The sequence below is a fragment of the Ovis canadensis genome, chromosome 17 (assembly GCF_042477335.2).
Source record: "Ovis canadensis isolate MfBH-ARS-UI-01 breed Bighorn chromosome 17, ARS-UI_OviCan_v2, whole genome shotgun sequence".
Taxonomy (NCBI): Eukaryota; Metazoa; Chordata; class Mammalia; order Artiodactyla; family Bovidae; genus Ovis; species Ovis canadensis.
In genome coordinates, this window is record NC_091261.1 from 50180311 (window position 1) to 50199682 (window position 19372).

The 19372-nt window shown below is 36.9% G+C and overlaps 1 protein-coding gene across 15 annotated transcripts in view; it reads right to left on the bottom strand.

The window, feature by feature from the left end:
* The window catches only part of RAPGEF2 (Rap guanine nucleotide exchange factor 2), a 266791-nt gene that overhangs the window by 23750 nt on the left and 223669 nt on the right, over positions 1 to 19372 (bottom strand). For all 15 annotated transcript variants that reach the window (XM_069557277.1, XM_069557276.1, XM_069557279.1 and 12 more), the window contains 8 exons: positions 16294 to 16430; positions 15533 to 15691; positions 8075 to 8227; positions 7650 to 7814; positions 5433 to 5540; positions 5140 to 5343; positions 4931 to 5039; positions 3914 to 4160 (listed from right to left, as the gene is read on the bottom strand). In XM_069557277.1, coding sequence (XP_069413378.1) covers positions 3914 to 4160; positions 4931 to 5039; positions 5140 to 5343; positions 5433 to 5540; positions 7650 to 7814; positions 8075 to 8227; positions 15533 to 15691; positions 16294 to 16430 — 1282 coding nt within the window. The remainder of the gene's footprint in view (positions 1 to 3913; positions 4161 to 4930; positions 5040 to 5139; positions 5344 to 5432; positions 5541 to 7649; positions 7815 to 8074; positions 8228 to 15532; positions 15692 to 16293; positions 16431 to 19372) is intronic.

Sequence of the window (19372 nt, forward strand, 5' to 3'; positions counted from 1 at the left end):
TACAATGGCCAGGACCGGGAGCAACGTATGTGCCCATGAACAGAAGAACGGATAAAGAAGATGAGGTATATACACACAGTGGCATATTTCTTAGCTATAAAAAAGGATGAAATAATGCCATTTGTAGCAATATAGGTGGACCTAGAGATGGACATACTAAGGGAAGGAAGTCTGACAGAGAATGACAAATCTATTATATTGCTTCTGTGTGGAATATATTTAAAAAAATGATACAAATGAACTTATTTACAAATCAGAAATAGACTCATAGATACAGAAAACATATGGTTACCAAAGCAGAAGGGAGGGGGAGGGATAAATTAGGAGTTTGGAATTAACATATGCACACTACTATATATAAAACATAACAAGGACCCTCTGTTTATAGCACAAGAAACTATACTCAATCTCTTATAATAATAATGGAAAAGAACCTAAAAAAGAATGACTACACAAACATATACGTATAAAACTGAATCACTTTGCAGTACACCTGAAACTAAGAAATATTATAAATCAACTATATTTCAATAGAAGTTTTGAAAATTCTTAGCTATATTCATAACAAAACTGTATTTCTATTTAAGTGCATAGAGGCGTGTATATATAGACAGAAAGGATTAATGTCCTGTGAAACATTAAAACATTCACATTATTAGTGGAATTTTATCTTTCAACCTTATAAAGCAGCCTTTACTGCCCAAAATATGAGATGTTATACAGGACTCGAGACATGTGCTGTGCACTCAGGCCAAAGACAGCGTCAACTGGGCTCCTGCTGGCGCAGATGCTGTCAGTACTGGTCAGACACTCTGGGCATCCCCCAAAGGTAGACGTCTTCAGACCAGTTTCCCAGCAACAAGTCATACCCAACATGGTGATCTAACACTCTACTCTCACCTGTGTGTCTGCAATCCACAGACACAAGAGTACTCCTGGATTGAAACTGTGTTAAAGTAAAGATCAGGCTCAGAAAGGGCCACCTCTGAGCACAGCCTCTTCCTGCTGGACCTCTCGAACGCTCATTGTTACTAAGATTTTTTTGACCTTGGTTAACTTTGTATGTAGTCTGTTGGCTTATTCTCTCTTTCCTCTGGGTTCAGCAGTGTTTCTCCACTTACTCAACAACTGGACCTGAGCTCTACTGTCCTACCCACTCTACTCACATCCCTCTACCAGGCCTGTCCTTGCCAGGTGGCCACCGTCTGGCACCTTAGCTTCTGTGATACTGATAATGTTTGAGAGAAAGAGAGAGAGGAAAAAAAACAACCAGTATATCTAGAATATTTATCTGCTTGACTACTTTGATAAGCTTTGTTAGGAAAAAAAAATCTTTGCAAACATATGCTGATTATTAGGAAGGATTTGCAATTTTCAGGCAAGAATACTGGAGTGGGGTGCCATTTTCTACTCCAGGGGATCTTCCCGACCCAGGGATGGAACCTGTGTATCTTGAATCTCCTGCACTGGCAGTCAGAGTCTTTACAACTAGCACTACCTAGGAAGCCCCAAGTAATGACTACTATTAAATCAAGTCTATATACCAACATAAAAGATCCTACAGTCTACTGAGCTTCTTTTAAATATAATTATTATTCTCAATTATATTACATATACAGATGATTTCAAATATTTTTCATAATAAAATGTTCATTTTTACTGAGTTACAACTGCTTTACAATGTTGTGCTGGTTTCTGTTGTACAACAAAGTGAATCAGCCATATGTATACACATATCCCCTCCCTCAAGGACTTCCCTCCCACCACCCACCACCCCGCCCTCCCCCATCCCACCCATCTAGTTCATCAAAGAGCAGAGAGACCCAAATTTAAACTACAATGAGGTATCGTAAACTCACACTAGTCAGAATGGCCATTAGCAAAAAACCTACAAACAATAAATGTTGGGGAGGATGTGGAGATAAGGGATCCTCCTGCACTACTGGTAGGAATGTAAACTGATAAAGCCACTATGGAGGTTCCTTATAAAACTAAAAGCAGAGCTACCATATGACCCAGCAATCCCACTACTGAGCATATACCCTGAGAAAACCATGATTCAAAAAGATACATGTGCAGCCTCAACATTCACTGTAGCAGTATTTACAAGAGCCAGGACATGTCCACTGACAGATGAATGGATAAAGATGTGGTCCATAATGAAATGTTTAAATGAGTCATATATGTTCTTCAGTGCAAATTATTTAAGATGTCTCCTCAGTGCTTCCAAATCAACAATCTATTTATCATCCTTTTTTCTTTTCCCTTTTCCAGATTTTGAGTATCTTTCCAAATACACATAATAATGTTATGCACAGTAGTCTCATCCTGTGTCCTTTGCCAACACCCTGTACTAGGGATGGATTTCATCTCAGCTCTTACATGTCACATTTCTATTAATACTCTCCAGGGTCATGCTGACTTGTGTTAGATTGTTTTAAAGGCTCATATTTAACTCATGGTCAGCTGTAACTCTAAGGTTTTTTTTAGTTATTGCGCTGCTAATAATTCTACATCTAAGTAATTTTCTTATCCACTAAAAAATGTGTTTTTCATTATGAAGGGTGACTTAAAAAATCAATTCCTATTTTCTGTAATGCCAGCAGGCCTAATCCACTGTTTCTTAGAAACTTACAAACACACTCTCAAGTCTATAAATACTGCTGTTGTACACACTGCTTATCCTTAGGATTCTGCTGTAGCAGTCATTTCTAGCTAATATGAAAGAATCAATCATTATAGTTTAATAGGGACACAAGTCTGACATTCAATCAACTAACAGCATATTCTAGAACATAGCTCTCTAATCTTTGTATGAAATGTTTATCAGAAGTGGAATTAGAAAAAAGACTTGATAAAGTCTGAATGGTTATATGTATTGCTCCTTTGTAAGACCTATTAGATCATGAAAGAAGGAAGAAAAATAACCCTTATGTTTTCAAGTTATCTCATATTACTGTAGTTAGAGGAATATATAATAAATAAATTTTGGGCGCCCATGTAATTTAATATTTAAAAAATTTTGACTAATGGTAATTGGGATTTATGGGGCTTTCCAGGTGGCTCAGTGGTAAAGAATCCACCTGCCAAGCAGGAGATGTGGGTTGGATTCCTGGGTTGGGAAGATTCCTCTGAAAGAAATGGCAACCCATTCCAGTCTTCTTGCCTGGGATATCTCATGGACAGAGGAGCCTGGTGGGCTCAAAGAACTGGACACAACTTAGTAATTAAACCACCACCACCAACTGAGGTTTATAAAACATCCACAGACCTAGAAGAAGCTAAAGTGAAGAAAAAAGTGAGCAAACAAGCAAAGTTTTAAAAGTGTGATGCTTGCAACTCTGTCTGGTCTGAGCTGTTGGCATAAACGAACAGCCAAGAAGAGATTCAAGAATACACCTGACATGCTGACTGCAGAGCCCAACAGGAGGAAAAAAAGGAGTTCCGTGCTTGGTTGGTGATGTCTTGTCAACAGTTAAGTAACTGAAATCAGGAGACAGAAGCAAAAAGAGAAAGGCAAGGGTAGATAGTAGCAGCTGTGAGCCACAAAGACTCAGTCGGCAAAAGCAGATGCTGATGGTGGAAAAGACACCTAGAAACAAAGAAACAAGAGCAGAAACAACCCCATCACGCCACTGGGGAGACAGGAGTAAAGTCACATTCTTGCTTTTTAAAAGTCCAAATAAGAAATAAAATAATTCAAACCAAGAAATGCTAACTATCTCTAAGAAGACTGGAGTAGGCAAGCAAGTGGCAAAAATGGGATAAAAACAATTGTCCAGTTGCTTCTAAGATAGCTGTGCCATAAAAGCTAAAACAATTTTTACACTCCTGAGTAAAAATTACATCATTACCTTTGCTTATTATTTTAATACAATAACAGAATGCAGAGAAAATTGATATAGACGCTTACTTATATGGTTTCTGTGGCAAGATACTGATCCGAGTCTTGTCAAGTATCTTTTTGAGCTTGTTCCTTCCCCCAACAGTGTTGGCTTTGCTTTTCTTATTTACTTTTTCAAGTCCTATCACTTGTTCTACATCTACAGCGAGATCTGGAATGGAGTAGCGACTGGCCTTTTTGATGTCTCCAATTTTAGGGAGGTGAGGGGCACCATTTCTCTTCTCTTCCGATAATCTTGTTAGAAGTTCTTTAAATACTGAAAAGGAAACAAACACCAAAAAACATCCATTATTGGAAATCTGAATAATTCAAAGACAACTGGAGAACTTGAAAACAGATACTAAATATAGACTGCAGTCGGAGAAGGCAATGGCACCCCACTCCAGTACTCCTGCCTGGAAAATCCCATGGGTGGAGGAGCCTGGTAGGCTGCAGTCCATGGGGTCGCTAAGACTCAAACATGACTGAGCGACTTCACTTTGACTTTTCACTTTCATGCATTGGAGAAGGAAATGGCAACCCACTGTAGTATTCTTGCCTGGAGAATCCCAGGGACGGGGGAGCCTGGTGGACTGCCGTCTATGGGGTCGCACAGAGTCAGACACGACTGAAGCGACTTAGCAACAGCAGCATAGACTGCAGTGATCAAAACTGTAATCCTGTAGAAAAACACTCCTACAAGGAATGAATGACACCAAGAATCTGTTTTGTATGTTTTCTGCTACTTCTACTCAGAATAAGTTATAGGTATTTATTGACAGATTTTTATTCCTAACAGATATTTAATATTTATCAATAAAAACATCAATAAAATTAAATGTTACGGTCCTCAAGTAAGTAGGCTTTTATTTAGATCTAATCATATGCTTACATAATTAATTCTGTATCTATGCATTTTACTATAAATTTTCAATTCTTATGATGCTTGAATTATAAGCAATGACATTTCATGATTAAGACATAAATGTTTAAATAAAAAACCAAAAGGAGAAAAATGAGACTATGCAAAAAATGCAAAATACTTACCAAATAAATTGGTTTTCACAGTGATAGATAAATGTGTGTTATTTCTAAGAATTTCCATGGCTTTTGACAGCTGAATATTTTCAAAGTTTTGACCATTTACTTCTAGTATCTAAAAATGAAGTTATAAAATTAATTTCAGTTTCCCAAATGACTGAAGGAAAAGAAGACACCAGTGTTTACCATTATGTTTTCAATTAGAAATATCATACCTGATCCCCTCGTTTCAAGCCCGCTTCTGTTGCTTTGCTAGCTGAATCTACACTGTCAACAAAGATTCCAAATCCTTTCTCTGAGCCTCCAAGTAAGATAAAAGGCAAAGGAGCTTCTCGGGATGGTTTCGTTAGCGTCATCAATCTTCTTTTTGCTTTAGCTGCACATGCAATATTTAACAGCCTTAGATGTCCACCCATTTTCTACAAGAGTTCAAAAAAAGTGGTTTCAAGGATGGGCTGAATAAAATGAACTTAAAGCTGTGATTGAAAAAAAAAATCACAAATATTACCTCTCTTTCCAGATTATTTTCAAATTCTTCTAGAAATCGAGTCATTGCAGGATCTCCTTCAAAGTCATTGAAGTGATTATTCACCCACAATAATACTACCCGTGTAACCTGAAAAATCAATTAATTTTTAATAGGTTTTCTTCTTTCTAGTGCTAAAGATTTGTGGTTAAGGTCATTGCAAAAAAAGATATCCGACAAACAATTTACCTAACAACAATGAACAAGAAAAACAATAACAAAACCTTTAGATTTTATTGATGAGGATAACTTTCTGAAAATATATATTAATACTTTAAATGTGGACTTTATACTGAAGGATGGCAATTAACATATATCTTGCTTACTCTCAAAATATATTTGAAACAAGTCACAACAAAAACTAAAGGAAAAAAAGAATCAAAATAATACACAAGAAGACAGAAACTTTAACATCTACAATTGTGCAGGAAAAATGAGTTGCCTTTTCTTACTCTGCTCACGTTTTCACTGAGCCCTATATCTTTATACACCACAATACACACACTCAGCTATGGAATATTTGCTTTATACCAGCAAGAACTGTGCAACCTTCATTAGACTGTAAGTTCCATGAAGACAACCTTATCTGTTATGTTCTAAGGGCATCCTTAATACTTATAACAACACCTGGCTCAGAGTGAACTCTCAATAAAATTTTACCAAATGAAAGGAGTATAGCTGCAACTTTAAATTAAAAAGCACTTGTTTTATTTTATATGAGTTTAACTTTCTCAATCTTAAATAATATGATCAAAGAAATTTTCCGTAGCACTGTTTTCAAGCATTAACCTCTTAAAGCGGGAAAATGAAGCATGCTATTTTAGCAGGAAAGAAACAGATGTGACAGTATGCACTTAATCTTTAAACTACAGTTAAAATACTTTTTACAGTTAAATACAGTGGGACAAATTATAGTATATAATCTGAGTAAACACTCAGGAGTCAAGTTGATATTTATATTAATTTTTTGTCATTTATTATCACTACTGACCATTTTTCAAGTTGAAGAAACCAAGATTATTGTCTCCTCTGAAACTATATCCTTAACACCGGACCTTTCCATAAAATTAAAATTTTGTAGCTGAGCAGCCACCTTAAAAGTCTACTAGCCGTATTCCAGGTTAGAAAAACGAGATTTGTAAATCATGAATTGAATATTCCAACTACCGCCACCAATACCTTTAAGATGCAGTAAGAGATCACTGTGAGCCAGACAGTACCAAGTTATTCATCTTCACAACAACCCCCAAAGGACAGAGATTACTATTTTACAAATAGAGATGGGTGGCAGGAGAAAAATGGCAGAGGAAATACTCAAAGCAAGTTTTACAGCAGAAGACCTTAGCTGAGGTCTTCCACGCCTGTGACTCTCAGATGATGACATGAAGAGCATCACTGTCCAATGACTGCTCTCAGGCCAAGGGGTAGTCAGCAGCAGGACCAGCACTGGAGCTGGAAGCCTTTTGCTGTTTGTCCCCAGTTCTGGGTTTCCCACCCTGCCTCTCCCATGTGGGGCCTCATAGAAACAAGGCCGCCATATGGAAGGAGAAATGAGTACAGGCTAGTTAATTCTCAAACCTCACAAGACTAGGAACTTCATCACCCTCTCTGGCCTTGAAAAAGAGCCTGACTCAAGAGCTGGTGAAGAGGATCAGTTTGGAATTATAAGACAGGGCCCTACCCACCCACCCTGGTTGAGAGAAGATGCTGTTCTGGGGCAACTGAAAACCTATAACTTCTATGTGGTGTACACTGGCCAGCTACTGAACCAGAGGATGCACATTCCCAAGGAACCCAGGTGTTTGGGGATTGTGTTTTAATTGAATTTTCAACAGAACTAGAGTCTAAACATTTGTTGAGGGGAAAGGAATTGAGATGGCAGAGGAGAAGGACATGGAGCTCACCTCCTCCCCAGAATACATCTACATATGAAATGATTTGCACAGAAAATCTACTGAAACATTTGTTGCCCAATGTATTGGCCTTTGTGTTAAAAAGGAAAATTCTAGAGCTGAACTTAGAATCTATAACAAGAACTAGTATTTATAGCATCCCTTTTCTTTTGCTCAAAAAGTACATTCTCTTAACCCACCAACATAATTTGAACATAACTGGTGTAACAATTATATATATTAAAGTTCTTTAACTTTATATCTGAATGTTTCACATTTGAAAGGAAACTAGAACGTATCTTCCAACCTTATCCCTGAGGCTCGGGTCATTAAACCACTCCAACAACTTTTTGCCCACTTCCATCGGGCTACAGAGAAAAGTCCTATAGGTCAACAGGAAGTCTTCTATGAACGTTGGATCCACCACTGAATGTTCTTCCACCAAATGCATCGTTAACCTTTCTGAGGTGCCCTGTAACAAATCAAATGTGTCATAAGCATCCTGCATGTGTGGCATATACACGTACCTTGATTTCAAATCTTCAAGATGAACTGGGTAGTAAGACATACAATAATGAATAAGACTGCTATTCATCACAGAAATTCCAAGATTCTTTACAACTGATACATTTAAGAGAAGTTACACTGAAAAATGAGGAGGGGGCATCCTAAATCATCACAAGCGGTACTACCAAGACCCTCCTCCCTCGGGATGTGGCGTGTTTGTCTCACCTTGATGACAATGTGCCCCTTTCTTGTTCCAGTCCGATCGAGCTCTCGGTGTTCCTTCACCATGACGATCTCTCCTTCCTCTTCAACTTTTTGCATGTTCTTTTCTACTTGGTTGAGGATACGGCAGTAATCTTGCTGGGCTATGCAGACAAACTAAAATAAAATTTAAGTCACATGTTAATGATAAAGTGCTTGCAAGAGACCTAGCAGCGCTAATGATTCAGTGTTTTAAATATTTAAGACTGACATTTTTCCATGTCTTTCCCATACTTTCTAAATGAGCTCGGTAATGAACCTTCACCAGACTTCTCTGCTTTTTAATGTGTTTCTTCCTTGGTCAAGAAAAGTTTCATTTTTAGAATAATTATATGTAATTTATATTAAAAATCCTAACAATTAAAAAAATCAGAAGATAAAATTAGAATATTCCTTCCTCGTGTCCCTTTTTTGATGATTGGAAATCACTGGGGGAGGAGAGTGGACTCTTAGGATACCTAAAAAAAAAAAAAAAAAGATAGGATATATATGTGTGTGTATACATATATATCTAGATATATTATACGATGTACTTTGCTGTACACCTGAAACAAACACAACATTGTAAATTAACTATACACCAATAAAAATTAGAAAAAAAAAGTGCACATCCTTACAACTGTGGTCAGTCAGTTCAGTCGCTCAGTCGTGTCTGACTCTGCGACCCCATGGAATGCAGCACGCCCGGCCTCCCTGTCGATGACCAACTACCAGAGTTTACTCAAACTCATGTCCATTGAGTCAGTGATGCCATCCAATCATCTCATCTTCTGTCGTCCCCTTTTCCTCCTGCCCTCAATCTTTCCCAGCATCAGGGTCTTTTTTAATGAGTCAGCTCTTCATATCAGGTGGCCAAATTATTGGAGTTTCAGCTTCAGCATCAGTCCTTCCAGTGGATATTCAGGACTGATTTCCTTTAGGATGGAATGGTTGGATCTCCTTGCGGTCCAAGGGACTCTCAAGAGTCTTCTCCAACACCACAGTTCAAAAGCATCAATTCTTCGGCACTCAGCTTTCTTTTTAGTCCAACTCTCATGCCCACACATGACTACTGGAAAAACCGTAGCCTTGACTAGATGGACCTTTGTTGGCAAAGTAATGTCTCTGCTTTTTAATATGCGGTCTAGGTTGGTGGGCAGAGCAGCAAAAAACCTTTGGAGAGAGTCTACAGGTGGTTGTTTAATTATCTGTTAGGCTCATGGTCCTAACAGAACAGAAGAATATGAAAAGAATTCAGAATAGAAGGATGCAATAATGGATTTTAATCCAGTCCATCAGGGCAGCTGCTGGGCGGCGTTTCTGGTTTAAGAATTGTAATGCACCACCTGAATCCAGGGACTAAGCTAAGGAACCACCACTCTTTTTAGGCTGTGACTTTTTGTTTTACTGTCAGTGGGCAGGTAAAAAACTGGGACTCTCTGGTGCTTAAGAAATCCTAGCCTGTTAATCAAATCATCACAGAATTGCTTTTAAGAAGAAATTCTCTTAACTGCCCCCATCCTGCCTCACTGCGGCTTCTAGGGCCAGGTTAATTGATTCAGACGTGAGCTTTACTACCTCTCACTGTGGAATCCTGAGAAAAGAACCTGGGGGTTCTTTTGCATCTGAAAAGGGAAAATAATCCTAATAGCACCAGCCTCAAAGGGTTGTTGTGGAGGTTTAATGAAATAATCCAGGTAAAGCTCCTCCACTGTGCTAGATACATAATATGTGCTTGATAAATTTTATTTATTATTTAAAAATGATGTAAAAACATAATTATCACTTAGTGGGTTTTCAAAATTTGAAAAGATTTTGAGAGCAACAATTTTTTAAAAGATAATTTTAATAAATGATATAGAAATTCAAAGATATCCATGCAGTAGATATTATATATGTGTGATATTATAAAAGAAATCAGCTTAGAAAGTCTGTTCAAAAAGATCTACAAAGGAAGCCACATACTTTTTAAGCTCAAATCATTATTCCTCATAACTGATATTAAGGTTAATCCTTGCTCTTAAAGAAGTTAACAAAAATGTGCACATCAAGCAATTACTCCTCCATAACCTCAAAGATAAAAAAATTCAGGACTCAGGGGAATCCATTTAATTATATTTCTTAGTAGTTTTAAAGAAAGTGAAGAATGAATTCCAGAAATCACTTATTACACAAAGTAAACAGAAGCCACTGACGAGGCAAGAATAGATTTTTAAATTAAAATTTTTGTCTTCTATGATTTTTGAATAATTTATTCTCATTTTAGAAATCACTTTTAGGGTAAGTCAAACATACTTCAATAAAACATATATATTTAAAATTGCAAAAAAATCATTTAGGAATGAAGGAAGAATGAACATTTCTTTTCTCTAATGTGAAAAGATTAAAAGAGAGGGAATGGCTAAATTATAGCATATGGCAGATAAAAGATGCTACAGCCATCTAAAATCATGTTTTCAAACAACATCTAAACCTTCAACTCAATATTCTTGATGTTGATCATTTTTAAAAAATTTTTAAACCACATATTGTAACAATGATTTTAATAGTGATTATGACATCACTACTATAACATTGTGGCTGCCTGACAGGAGCTTTCTCTCTTTATCCTCCCAACCTCCCATGGCATTCATGGGAGGCCATGAAGGTGCTGTTATCCCCACTGCACAGATGAGGAGACAGCCATACCAACGTCACGCTAGTCTCCCAATGTCTCATAAGTATGTGCTTGCTAATTTAAAATTATATACATGAAGATAAAAATTGTGAAATATAACAAAATCAATTATTATTACTTTTTAAGAATTATTCTTAAATAAAACAAAGATGAATATTTTTAATGATAAAGTGTGCCAATCACAAAGGAGAATGATTATTATTTCTGAGCAATGCAAATAAGCAATTTTCATTGTCTAATACACTTTTCTATAGTTTGCATACATTCTGCATAATCAATAAAGCTTTTTTACAGAAGTAGCAGCAGCATTTCATGTGGAAGAAATAGCATACTACAACATTGCTTCTTCCACTGAGTTGGTTGATATAATCTCACTAATTATTTTATTAGTTTAGAATCAAAAAGTTAAAATTCAAAAAGCACAGGCTTTTGTTGTAAGTAATTATGGATAGCTAAGTAAAAAAAAAATTTTAATGCCGAAAACTACCTCCAAACTCGTATCTTTAACACTGACCACAGGTTTGCATATGTTTGAAATATGTGGTTCTTGCCTGAAAAATATTTTTAGTTTTTTTTTCTTTTTACAGGGCAGCAAGTTGTTCTCAGAGTCTCCAAACAATTTTAGGTGTTCTTTCTTATACTCATTTTTAGAGAACATAATTATATTGTTTATCTCCTAAAAAAGAAATATATCCTTGAGTTAAAACAAGTAGAGAGATAAAAAGAAAATGCATTTTGAAATGTACTAAAATTAATCCTCTTGACTAAGGACTTAAAGAAATTAGAATAAATTTGATTTGAAATTCTTAGTGTCTAGACAGACATTTTTGGCATTTCTTCTGTAGCAAACTGAAATACCATCCAAAAATGAAAAAAAAAAGGAATCCCAAATTGAATTTCCAATATGGCCACATAGCACCAACATCACAAAAGAAATACACTTTAGATGAAAACATTATTTAATTAGCAAATTTATTTTTGCTTTAAGAAATTTTTAGATATAACATTAAATTCAAAGAAAAAATAGGTATGATAAAGCCAGCTGAAAATTTGTGAGTTGCCAACAAAGATCACTGACTCAATGGACATGAGTTTGAGTAAACTCCAGGAGCTGGTGATGGGCAGGGAGGCCTGGCATGCTGCAGTCCACGGAGTCACAAAGAGTCAGACAAGACTGAGCGACTGAACTGAACCAAGGTGCGTCCAGTCAGAGCTATGGTTTTTCCAGTAGTCATGTATGGATGTGAGAGTTGGACTATAAAGAAATCTGAGCACCAAAGAATTGATGCTTTTGAACTGTGGTGTTGGAGAAGACTCTTGAGAGTCCCTTGCACTGCAAGGAGATCCAACCATTCCATCCTAATGGAAATCAGTCCTGAATATTCACTGGAAGGACTGATGCTGAAGCTGAAACTCCAGTATTTTGGCCACCTGATGCGAAGAACTGACTCACTGGAAAAGACCCTGATGCTGGGAAAGACTGAAGGCAAGAGGAGAAGGGGACAACAGAGGATGAGATGGTTGGATGGTATCACCAACTCAATGGACATGAGTTTGAGTAAACTCTGGTAGTTGGTGATGGACAGGGAGGCCTGGCGTGCTGCAGTGCATGGGGTCGCAAAGTCAGACATGACTGAGCGACTGAACTGAACACATAATTGTTTTAGAGAGGTTTTATACTTTAAGACGGCTGTCCACCCTGTATGATCTTGCTACTTTGATATGAAATAAAAACTCACCTAAGCTTTCTTTTATAAAAGGGCAAAAACAAGTTATGTCACAGGATAACTTTCTTTTGGGCACGTGACCTCATAGCTTTTATTTAGTAAACATCTTGAAAATGACAAAATGAAGTAAAGTTAAACTTTATCAACAGCTCTCACAGTCTCAGGAAAAGCTGAGTCTCACAGATTTTACCTTAAGAGGTGAGCTCTATTTAAACTGGTACTCTGTGCTTGCAAGGAAGCTATACCTAACTGTTCACATAGGCATTCAAGTGTTCCCTATCTGCTGAAGGGTACAGTGCAGGGTTAAGCCATGCCTGGGTGTTTCTGGCAGGCCCGAGACTTATGTGGGGGAGAGGGGATGAGGAAACAGAAAGTGGAAGAGCAGGAAAGGAAAAGAGGGACAGGCAGAGGGTGAAAAAAACAAAGCATGGATGGGGAATGGAAAACCGGAGCCATCACCCGGTACCAAAAGACATCTGCCTGGTCCTGCCTTTGTCCTACAAACCCAACAGGGGACAAGACTGGGAAAAGAAGCACGCAGAAGGGAGCAGGAGAGAGCACAGTGTTGGGGGCATCACGGGACCCAAACAGGCAGAGATAAACATCATTTGAAGTATGGTTTTAGCGCTCTATGATGGCCTAGGGGGTTGGATTGGGGTGGGGGGAGCCTCAAGAGAGAGGGCATATATGTATTATAGCAGATTCATGCTGTTGAACAGCAGAAAAAACACTGTAAAGCAATTACTCTCCAACAATAATAATAATAATAATTAAAAGAAAGAAGTGTCCAGTTGAATCCACTCACATCATGTCCTCAGACTGATCATGGTCTCCACTTTAACCACACTACCCAAGATGGATTTCTGGAACCCATTGAGAGGCCAGCAAATGAGTGTCAACCTGTTAAGGTTGCTTCCTCTTGGAACGGACACCACCTTTGTTCATTTCATTCAAACAATACTGATTATCTACAGTCATTTTATGGATAAAAATGTGATTCTCACTGTTGACTTTCCCCAACAAGAGGAGGATGTGACATGTGCACTTTCTGACAAATATATGACATTTTAACAGAAATACAGTAAAAATGCTATCTCAAATAAGCATTAAAATATCTATTTTTTTTCTCCAAGCCTATTCTAATAAGGAAGGAGGGAACTTAGGGTCTGAGAGGGATGAGTGGAAGCACAAGGATGACTCTTGAACCTGATTTATTTCACGTTCCTTTTACAGCACGCAGAGTGGCCTGCAGATTAAGAAAAGACTTGCTCTAGCAGACACTGCACCCATGACCCGCTCTGTACATCCGGAGTCTCATATTAGGAGCTCCAGGAGCCTAATGTTACCTTAATCGGAGTTTTCCTTCTCGTTCAGAGTTTTCTCCTGGCGTCTACTTTACAGACTATCACTCTGGGTTTCCTGTTGACTCCTTATCAAGCAAACAGATGAACTCTCCTCCTAATATCCACCTCCTCTTTTCTTTTCCACAAACTCCCAGATAAACATTCAGTGCTACCTCGTACATCTGACATTAGTTAAATACTCTGTAATATTAACTTGTATAATATTTTTATCAATTATTCTGAAACATTTCTAAGCCTCCTGTATCACTTCAGTTCCATGATTACAAAATTTCTAATAAAAGGGGTTGGCCAATTACGAGGTGATAGCATAATAGCTGAATTCTCAGAAATAACTTTCACTTGCACTTTAAGGACAGAGACTGACTCAGGTGCTGCTTGACTTGTAGAAGGGCTTGGGTTGGGTGTGGGGGGCAGGACTGAGGAGGAGAGAAAAATCCTTAATTTTTCTGTTCATTTTGACTCACAGTTTGGCTTTGTTTTTTTGGTGGGGGGAATATAATTCTAAAGCTGAAATGTCATATATGACCCCTCTTAAAAGAAATAATTTGAGATTTTGAGGCCAAATACTTTGAGATTTATCTACCATTTTGTTTTCCTCTAATATGCCAAATAATTGAGAGCCGGCTATATTTAGAATGCTCCTCTGGCATTACATATTCAACACACTGAATTCATAGCCATTTTTTTGTTCTCTATAGTGCTCACTGGAGGAATTATTTAGCAAAATTATTCTCTAGGTAAGACAATTTTATTTATAGCCATGGTCATTTTTCTTTTTAGTAAGTAAACCACTTAAAATTGAAAAATTAAAAGAACACTACATTACATTTATCAGACACCATAAAAATTCAATGATGTTCTTTTAGCATAAACTATTTTCAGATGTATTTCAGACTGTAGACTAATAAATACAGTGAGCATATAAGATTAATTAGTTTAAGTCAACTTTTTTGGTTTACTATATTAAAATATTTTATCTTTCAAGGTCAGTTTTTAAGACATGGAATTATAAATATGCAATAATAATAAAAGCATCTTAAATTTATTTTGCACTAATATAGAGGTTACCTATTAAATTGATCAAATTGTATGTCACATTTGGTCTCAATATACTCTCTAGTCTTTTATTAAATGCTTTTAAATAATGAATATTAACATAATATCAATACTGACATTGTATTTTTCATTGGCAGTCATTTCTTTACTAGCAAGTATTTTTACTGATTCAACTATGATTAATTTTCATGACTTCTAAAATCAATTCCTTATTTTGCATGTATTTAAATAAAAACACCATGTAACTGTATCACAGCAACTTTACTATAATCTCTATATAATTTCTGTTCATGACAGGCGTTTCACTTCAATACTTTCTGTTGACTAGATTATCTATTATTGATGGCAATTTTAAGATATCATATTTATAGAACACCTGTTTTTTAATAGAACACATTTATGGAATGCTTAGTTTTGTGGAGCTCAAATAACTTTACGGGAGATTTATGTTTAATTTCCTGGCGTACGATAATACTAAAAGTCATAGTTGTACTTTAAAATCTTCTTTATAATTCTAAAAGATGATCTATTTATACAGGTTGAAAAAACCTTACCACAACTGCATACCTAAGTGTTCTTTGTTACGCGTAAGACATACATTTTTAATGGCAATTCATACCTGGCAGTCATCCACCTTCGTCCTCATCGCGCCTTTCATGAACTCCTTGTCCATGGCGGGAGAGACACCGAAACTATTCCCCATACACAGCATTTCTGCTTTTCCATCCGGGTAAGTCACTTCCACAGAACCATTCAGGATCACTGACCACGAGTCCAGCTAGTTCCAAAAAACAAAGACAACGCAGAAAATAACATCATGATCATGAAGCTGTAGATGCTGGAATGGTCCCTATAAATGATTTAGATCTTTTAAAGAGGGAAAAATACCCCAAGTACAGCTGACCATTCTCCAAGTTCACAGAACAAGCTCAGCCATCGACCCACGGGTTTCCAGATGCCTGCACGGGGTCCACGGCATTCCACTTTTCTAATGACTGGGTATTACTCTCTAAAATGCCACAAGGGAAAAAAATTTCTGTTCCCCAAAACACATATAAACAAGATAAAATGACCACCATTGACTTGATAAGTACACCATTTTGTTCTGACAAGAGGCATTATATCATAAACATTTAAACTGCAAAATCTGAAAAGCTAAAACCTCAAAATATTTCTATCAATATCATCTAAATATTGCAAATAATAGAAAATAAAATAGTGGATTTGGAAAAGACTTTGACACAACGCGTATATCATAATTCCGAGTGATGCAAACTTATTGTTGCCCATTGTTTTTAAAGAAGAAAGAGTTTTTGTTCGTTACTGCATTGAGTGAGCCTCACACAGAGACATTGTTAAGTGGCATGAATATTTCCTAACCTCTTCACCATCGTTTAACACAATGGTCCCAGCTCTTTCCACCACAGCGAACACCATCACAGCACACAGCTCCCGCCTCACCGACATCGTCATGTTGGCAAAAGCAGGCAACTGGTGCATGAATTCCAGAAGTTGTTCTGAAAAACAGAAGGTGTACAAAGAAAATGACAACTAATTTCAAAAACAAGTGTTCAGAAACAAGGCTCTGGGGTCCTTTCTTTTTAAATGCCCTACAATTCTGCCTGTTGAACAATACTATTACTTTAAACATCTTTAGCACACTGAATTTCTTGCAGGTATACAAAGAATTCTGTCACTGTGGAAAGGGTCACATTTCCTTGTTGATTCAGGAGCAACAGGACTCAGTGCGACTCAAATTCCAATGAAGAGATCAATAAACTTCAATGGGGGATTGCTACTGAAAATGAGCTGTGATCTTAAGGTTTATTACAGGATGAAATGATAAGCTGAAATGAAACAGAGCACTGGGAATTCTCCAGAAAGTCAGTAGGTCCATTCTGGTGCCTCTGGGCAACTGGGTGCCCAAAACAGATGGCAGAAACAACCACCCTCACTCTAAAGATACTCCAGGATTTAGAAAGCAGGGAATATTTTCTGTGGATCAGACAAACCCAGAATCAATTAACATAACATTATGTGATGAATGCAAATGAAATGGATGTGCTAATTCGGATCTCATAGACTGACAAAGTCTGCTCACTCTTCCCAGTGGCAATGCTATGGACAAGCAGATTCTTTTTAATAAGAACTCCTTTCTAAGTTCCTTCCTCCTCACCATGGCTCTGTGAGATGCATGGTTTCTTTTTCATTTCACAAGGAGGAAATCGAGGCTCAAAGGCACCTAAGGAGGAGGTGGCAGTGAGATGATTCAGGACTGTCTACCTCCATGCTCAGGCTGGACTTCACAAGTAACGAAGAACACAGGGCATGTGTTAGACAGCGTGTGGACACTTACTGGCTGAATTACTTCGGGGGAGTCGATTTGTTTCCTTTAGACATGTTTCTCTCTCTTGAAAAAGAGTAATATAATACCTACCTTCACTGGACAGTTCTGAGGATCAAATGCAATCCAGATGATAAAGTCCTCAGCAAAGAGTAAATACTCAACATATGAGAATCACTATTATTGTCATTATTATATATATTATATGATTATACAGTCAATATTATATTCATGGCATTGTTCAAACTTTTGGCTAAATGAAAATTTCACTCCATTTTCCTTGCCCTCACATAATGACATTGTCTCTATGCACATTCCTTCTGTTAGGATTTAATGACAAGTTTTATGTTGCTGGATACAGTTTGCTAATTGCAAAAGCAATGTATAATAACACAAAGATATATTTTATGAAAACATTACATTCCTACAAGGTCAGACGAGGTGGTGTTTTCTGGTCTAGCTTGGTAATGTCTGTTCTGTGGAGACCCTTACGTCATCCCTGCTGGGTAATCAGAAGAATAACAATGGTAAGTGGTACCCAGGGACTCTGTCCAACAAGACAGTGCTCTTCAACCTGACCCAGACTGATGTATCAGGACATCAACTGACTGTTGTAACCAGTACTTTTAAAAAAGAAGGAACAAGAGTATCAAAGCGCATCAATTACAGAAAGAGCTAAGTTTTGTTCAGTGAAACTTTTATTTCTGGAATGAGTAGATGTGTTTGTGTTGGGTTATAAAATATACCTGAGGGAAGTTGCGAGGAAATTTTGAATATCACTGTAAGAGATGACCCACATCTACTACAGGAGGCAGGACTCCTTGCTTTACAAATGCGTATGTTTTTGATATGCAACATACAGGCAGATGAAGCAATCGTGGTCCTCTGGCTGACACATCACAATTAACACTGCTGTTACCACTCTGTTTTCTCTAACTACCATCCCCCACTCCTCACCATAAGGCACACAATACTAGCTAATACTAGCTATTAAAATCATAGCTAAAATACAGCTATTAAAATACTAGCTATAACATTTTATTTTTTTCCCCTCTCCTGGTAGGAGCTAAACTTCCTTGGACAAAGACGTATGATGTTAAGAAAAATATGAGACTAGAAATTAATTGTCAGAAATATTTTAAATTTAACATGTTTGGACAAAAATAAAAGTTATATATATGGTAGGTGAATATGAAGCATATGAATGTATAAAGCATACTCACTAATACTTGCAATAATGATTTGAAGTGCTTGCATGGACATTTGTCTTATTTTTTAGCAGTGTCCTACTCCATTAATGGGTCATGAAATCAGTCCATGATATATGAGTAAGTGAGTAACATTAATAAAATACAATGGGATAGAAAATATCTGTGTATCACATATAATAAGGATAAATAACAAAGAAGACAAAGAAGATATAATAATAGTAAATACCCATTTTTCTCCAAGTTCAATTGAAAAATTAAACACTTAGCCAAACAATATGCAAGGGCTTTTAAAACTCTCAAGGATTCAATAATGGTATCATCAGTTGTGTGATAACTTATTTATTATACCAGAGGATTATAAGAATTTAAAAAATAAAGAATTTATATCACCAATCTTTAAAAAACTATAATAATGTAAAATAGAAGCATTTGATTCAGGAGCTCAACATAAACCCTGATGCCACAGGAAATATACAGAGTTACAGGGGTTATGGCAGCTGAGGATGGAGAGCATGGGACAGGTAAGGAGTTAGCTCCTAGGGTATGGGGAGAAGTTCTGTGGATGGAGAAACAGAATCACCTTATTCTAAACGGCTTGCAAGACTCTGTCTGAATAATACATTAGTGTGACCTACCCTACTTCATCAGGAAAGAAATAATCCTGTTTGTAAAAAATATTAGACGCTCAATAAAACTTTTTTTTCCACTCAATGTAACACAAAGAAAAGCCAAAAATCAACTTATAGACACCAGAAGCTTTAGCCAATTCAGAAAAATCCTTATCTTATTGCTTTGGTTTAATTTTACATAAGAAATAATTAAGGTAAAACTTGTGGATTTGTGTGTGGGGTACCAAGTGAGGGAAAAAAAAGAGTTCCTTGAATGGGATCAAAGTAGTTTTCTA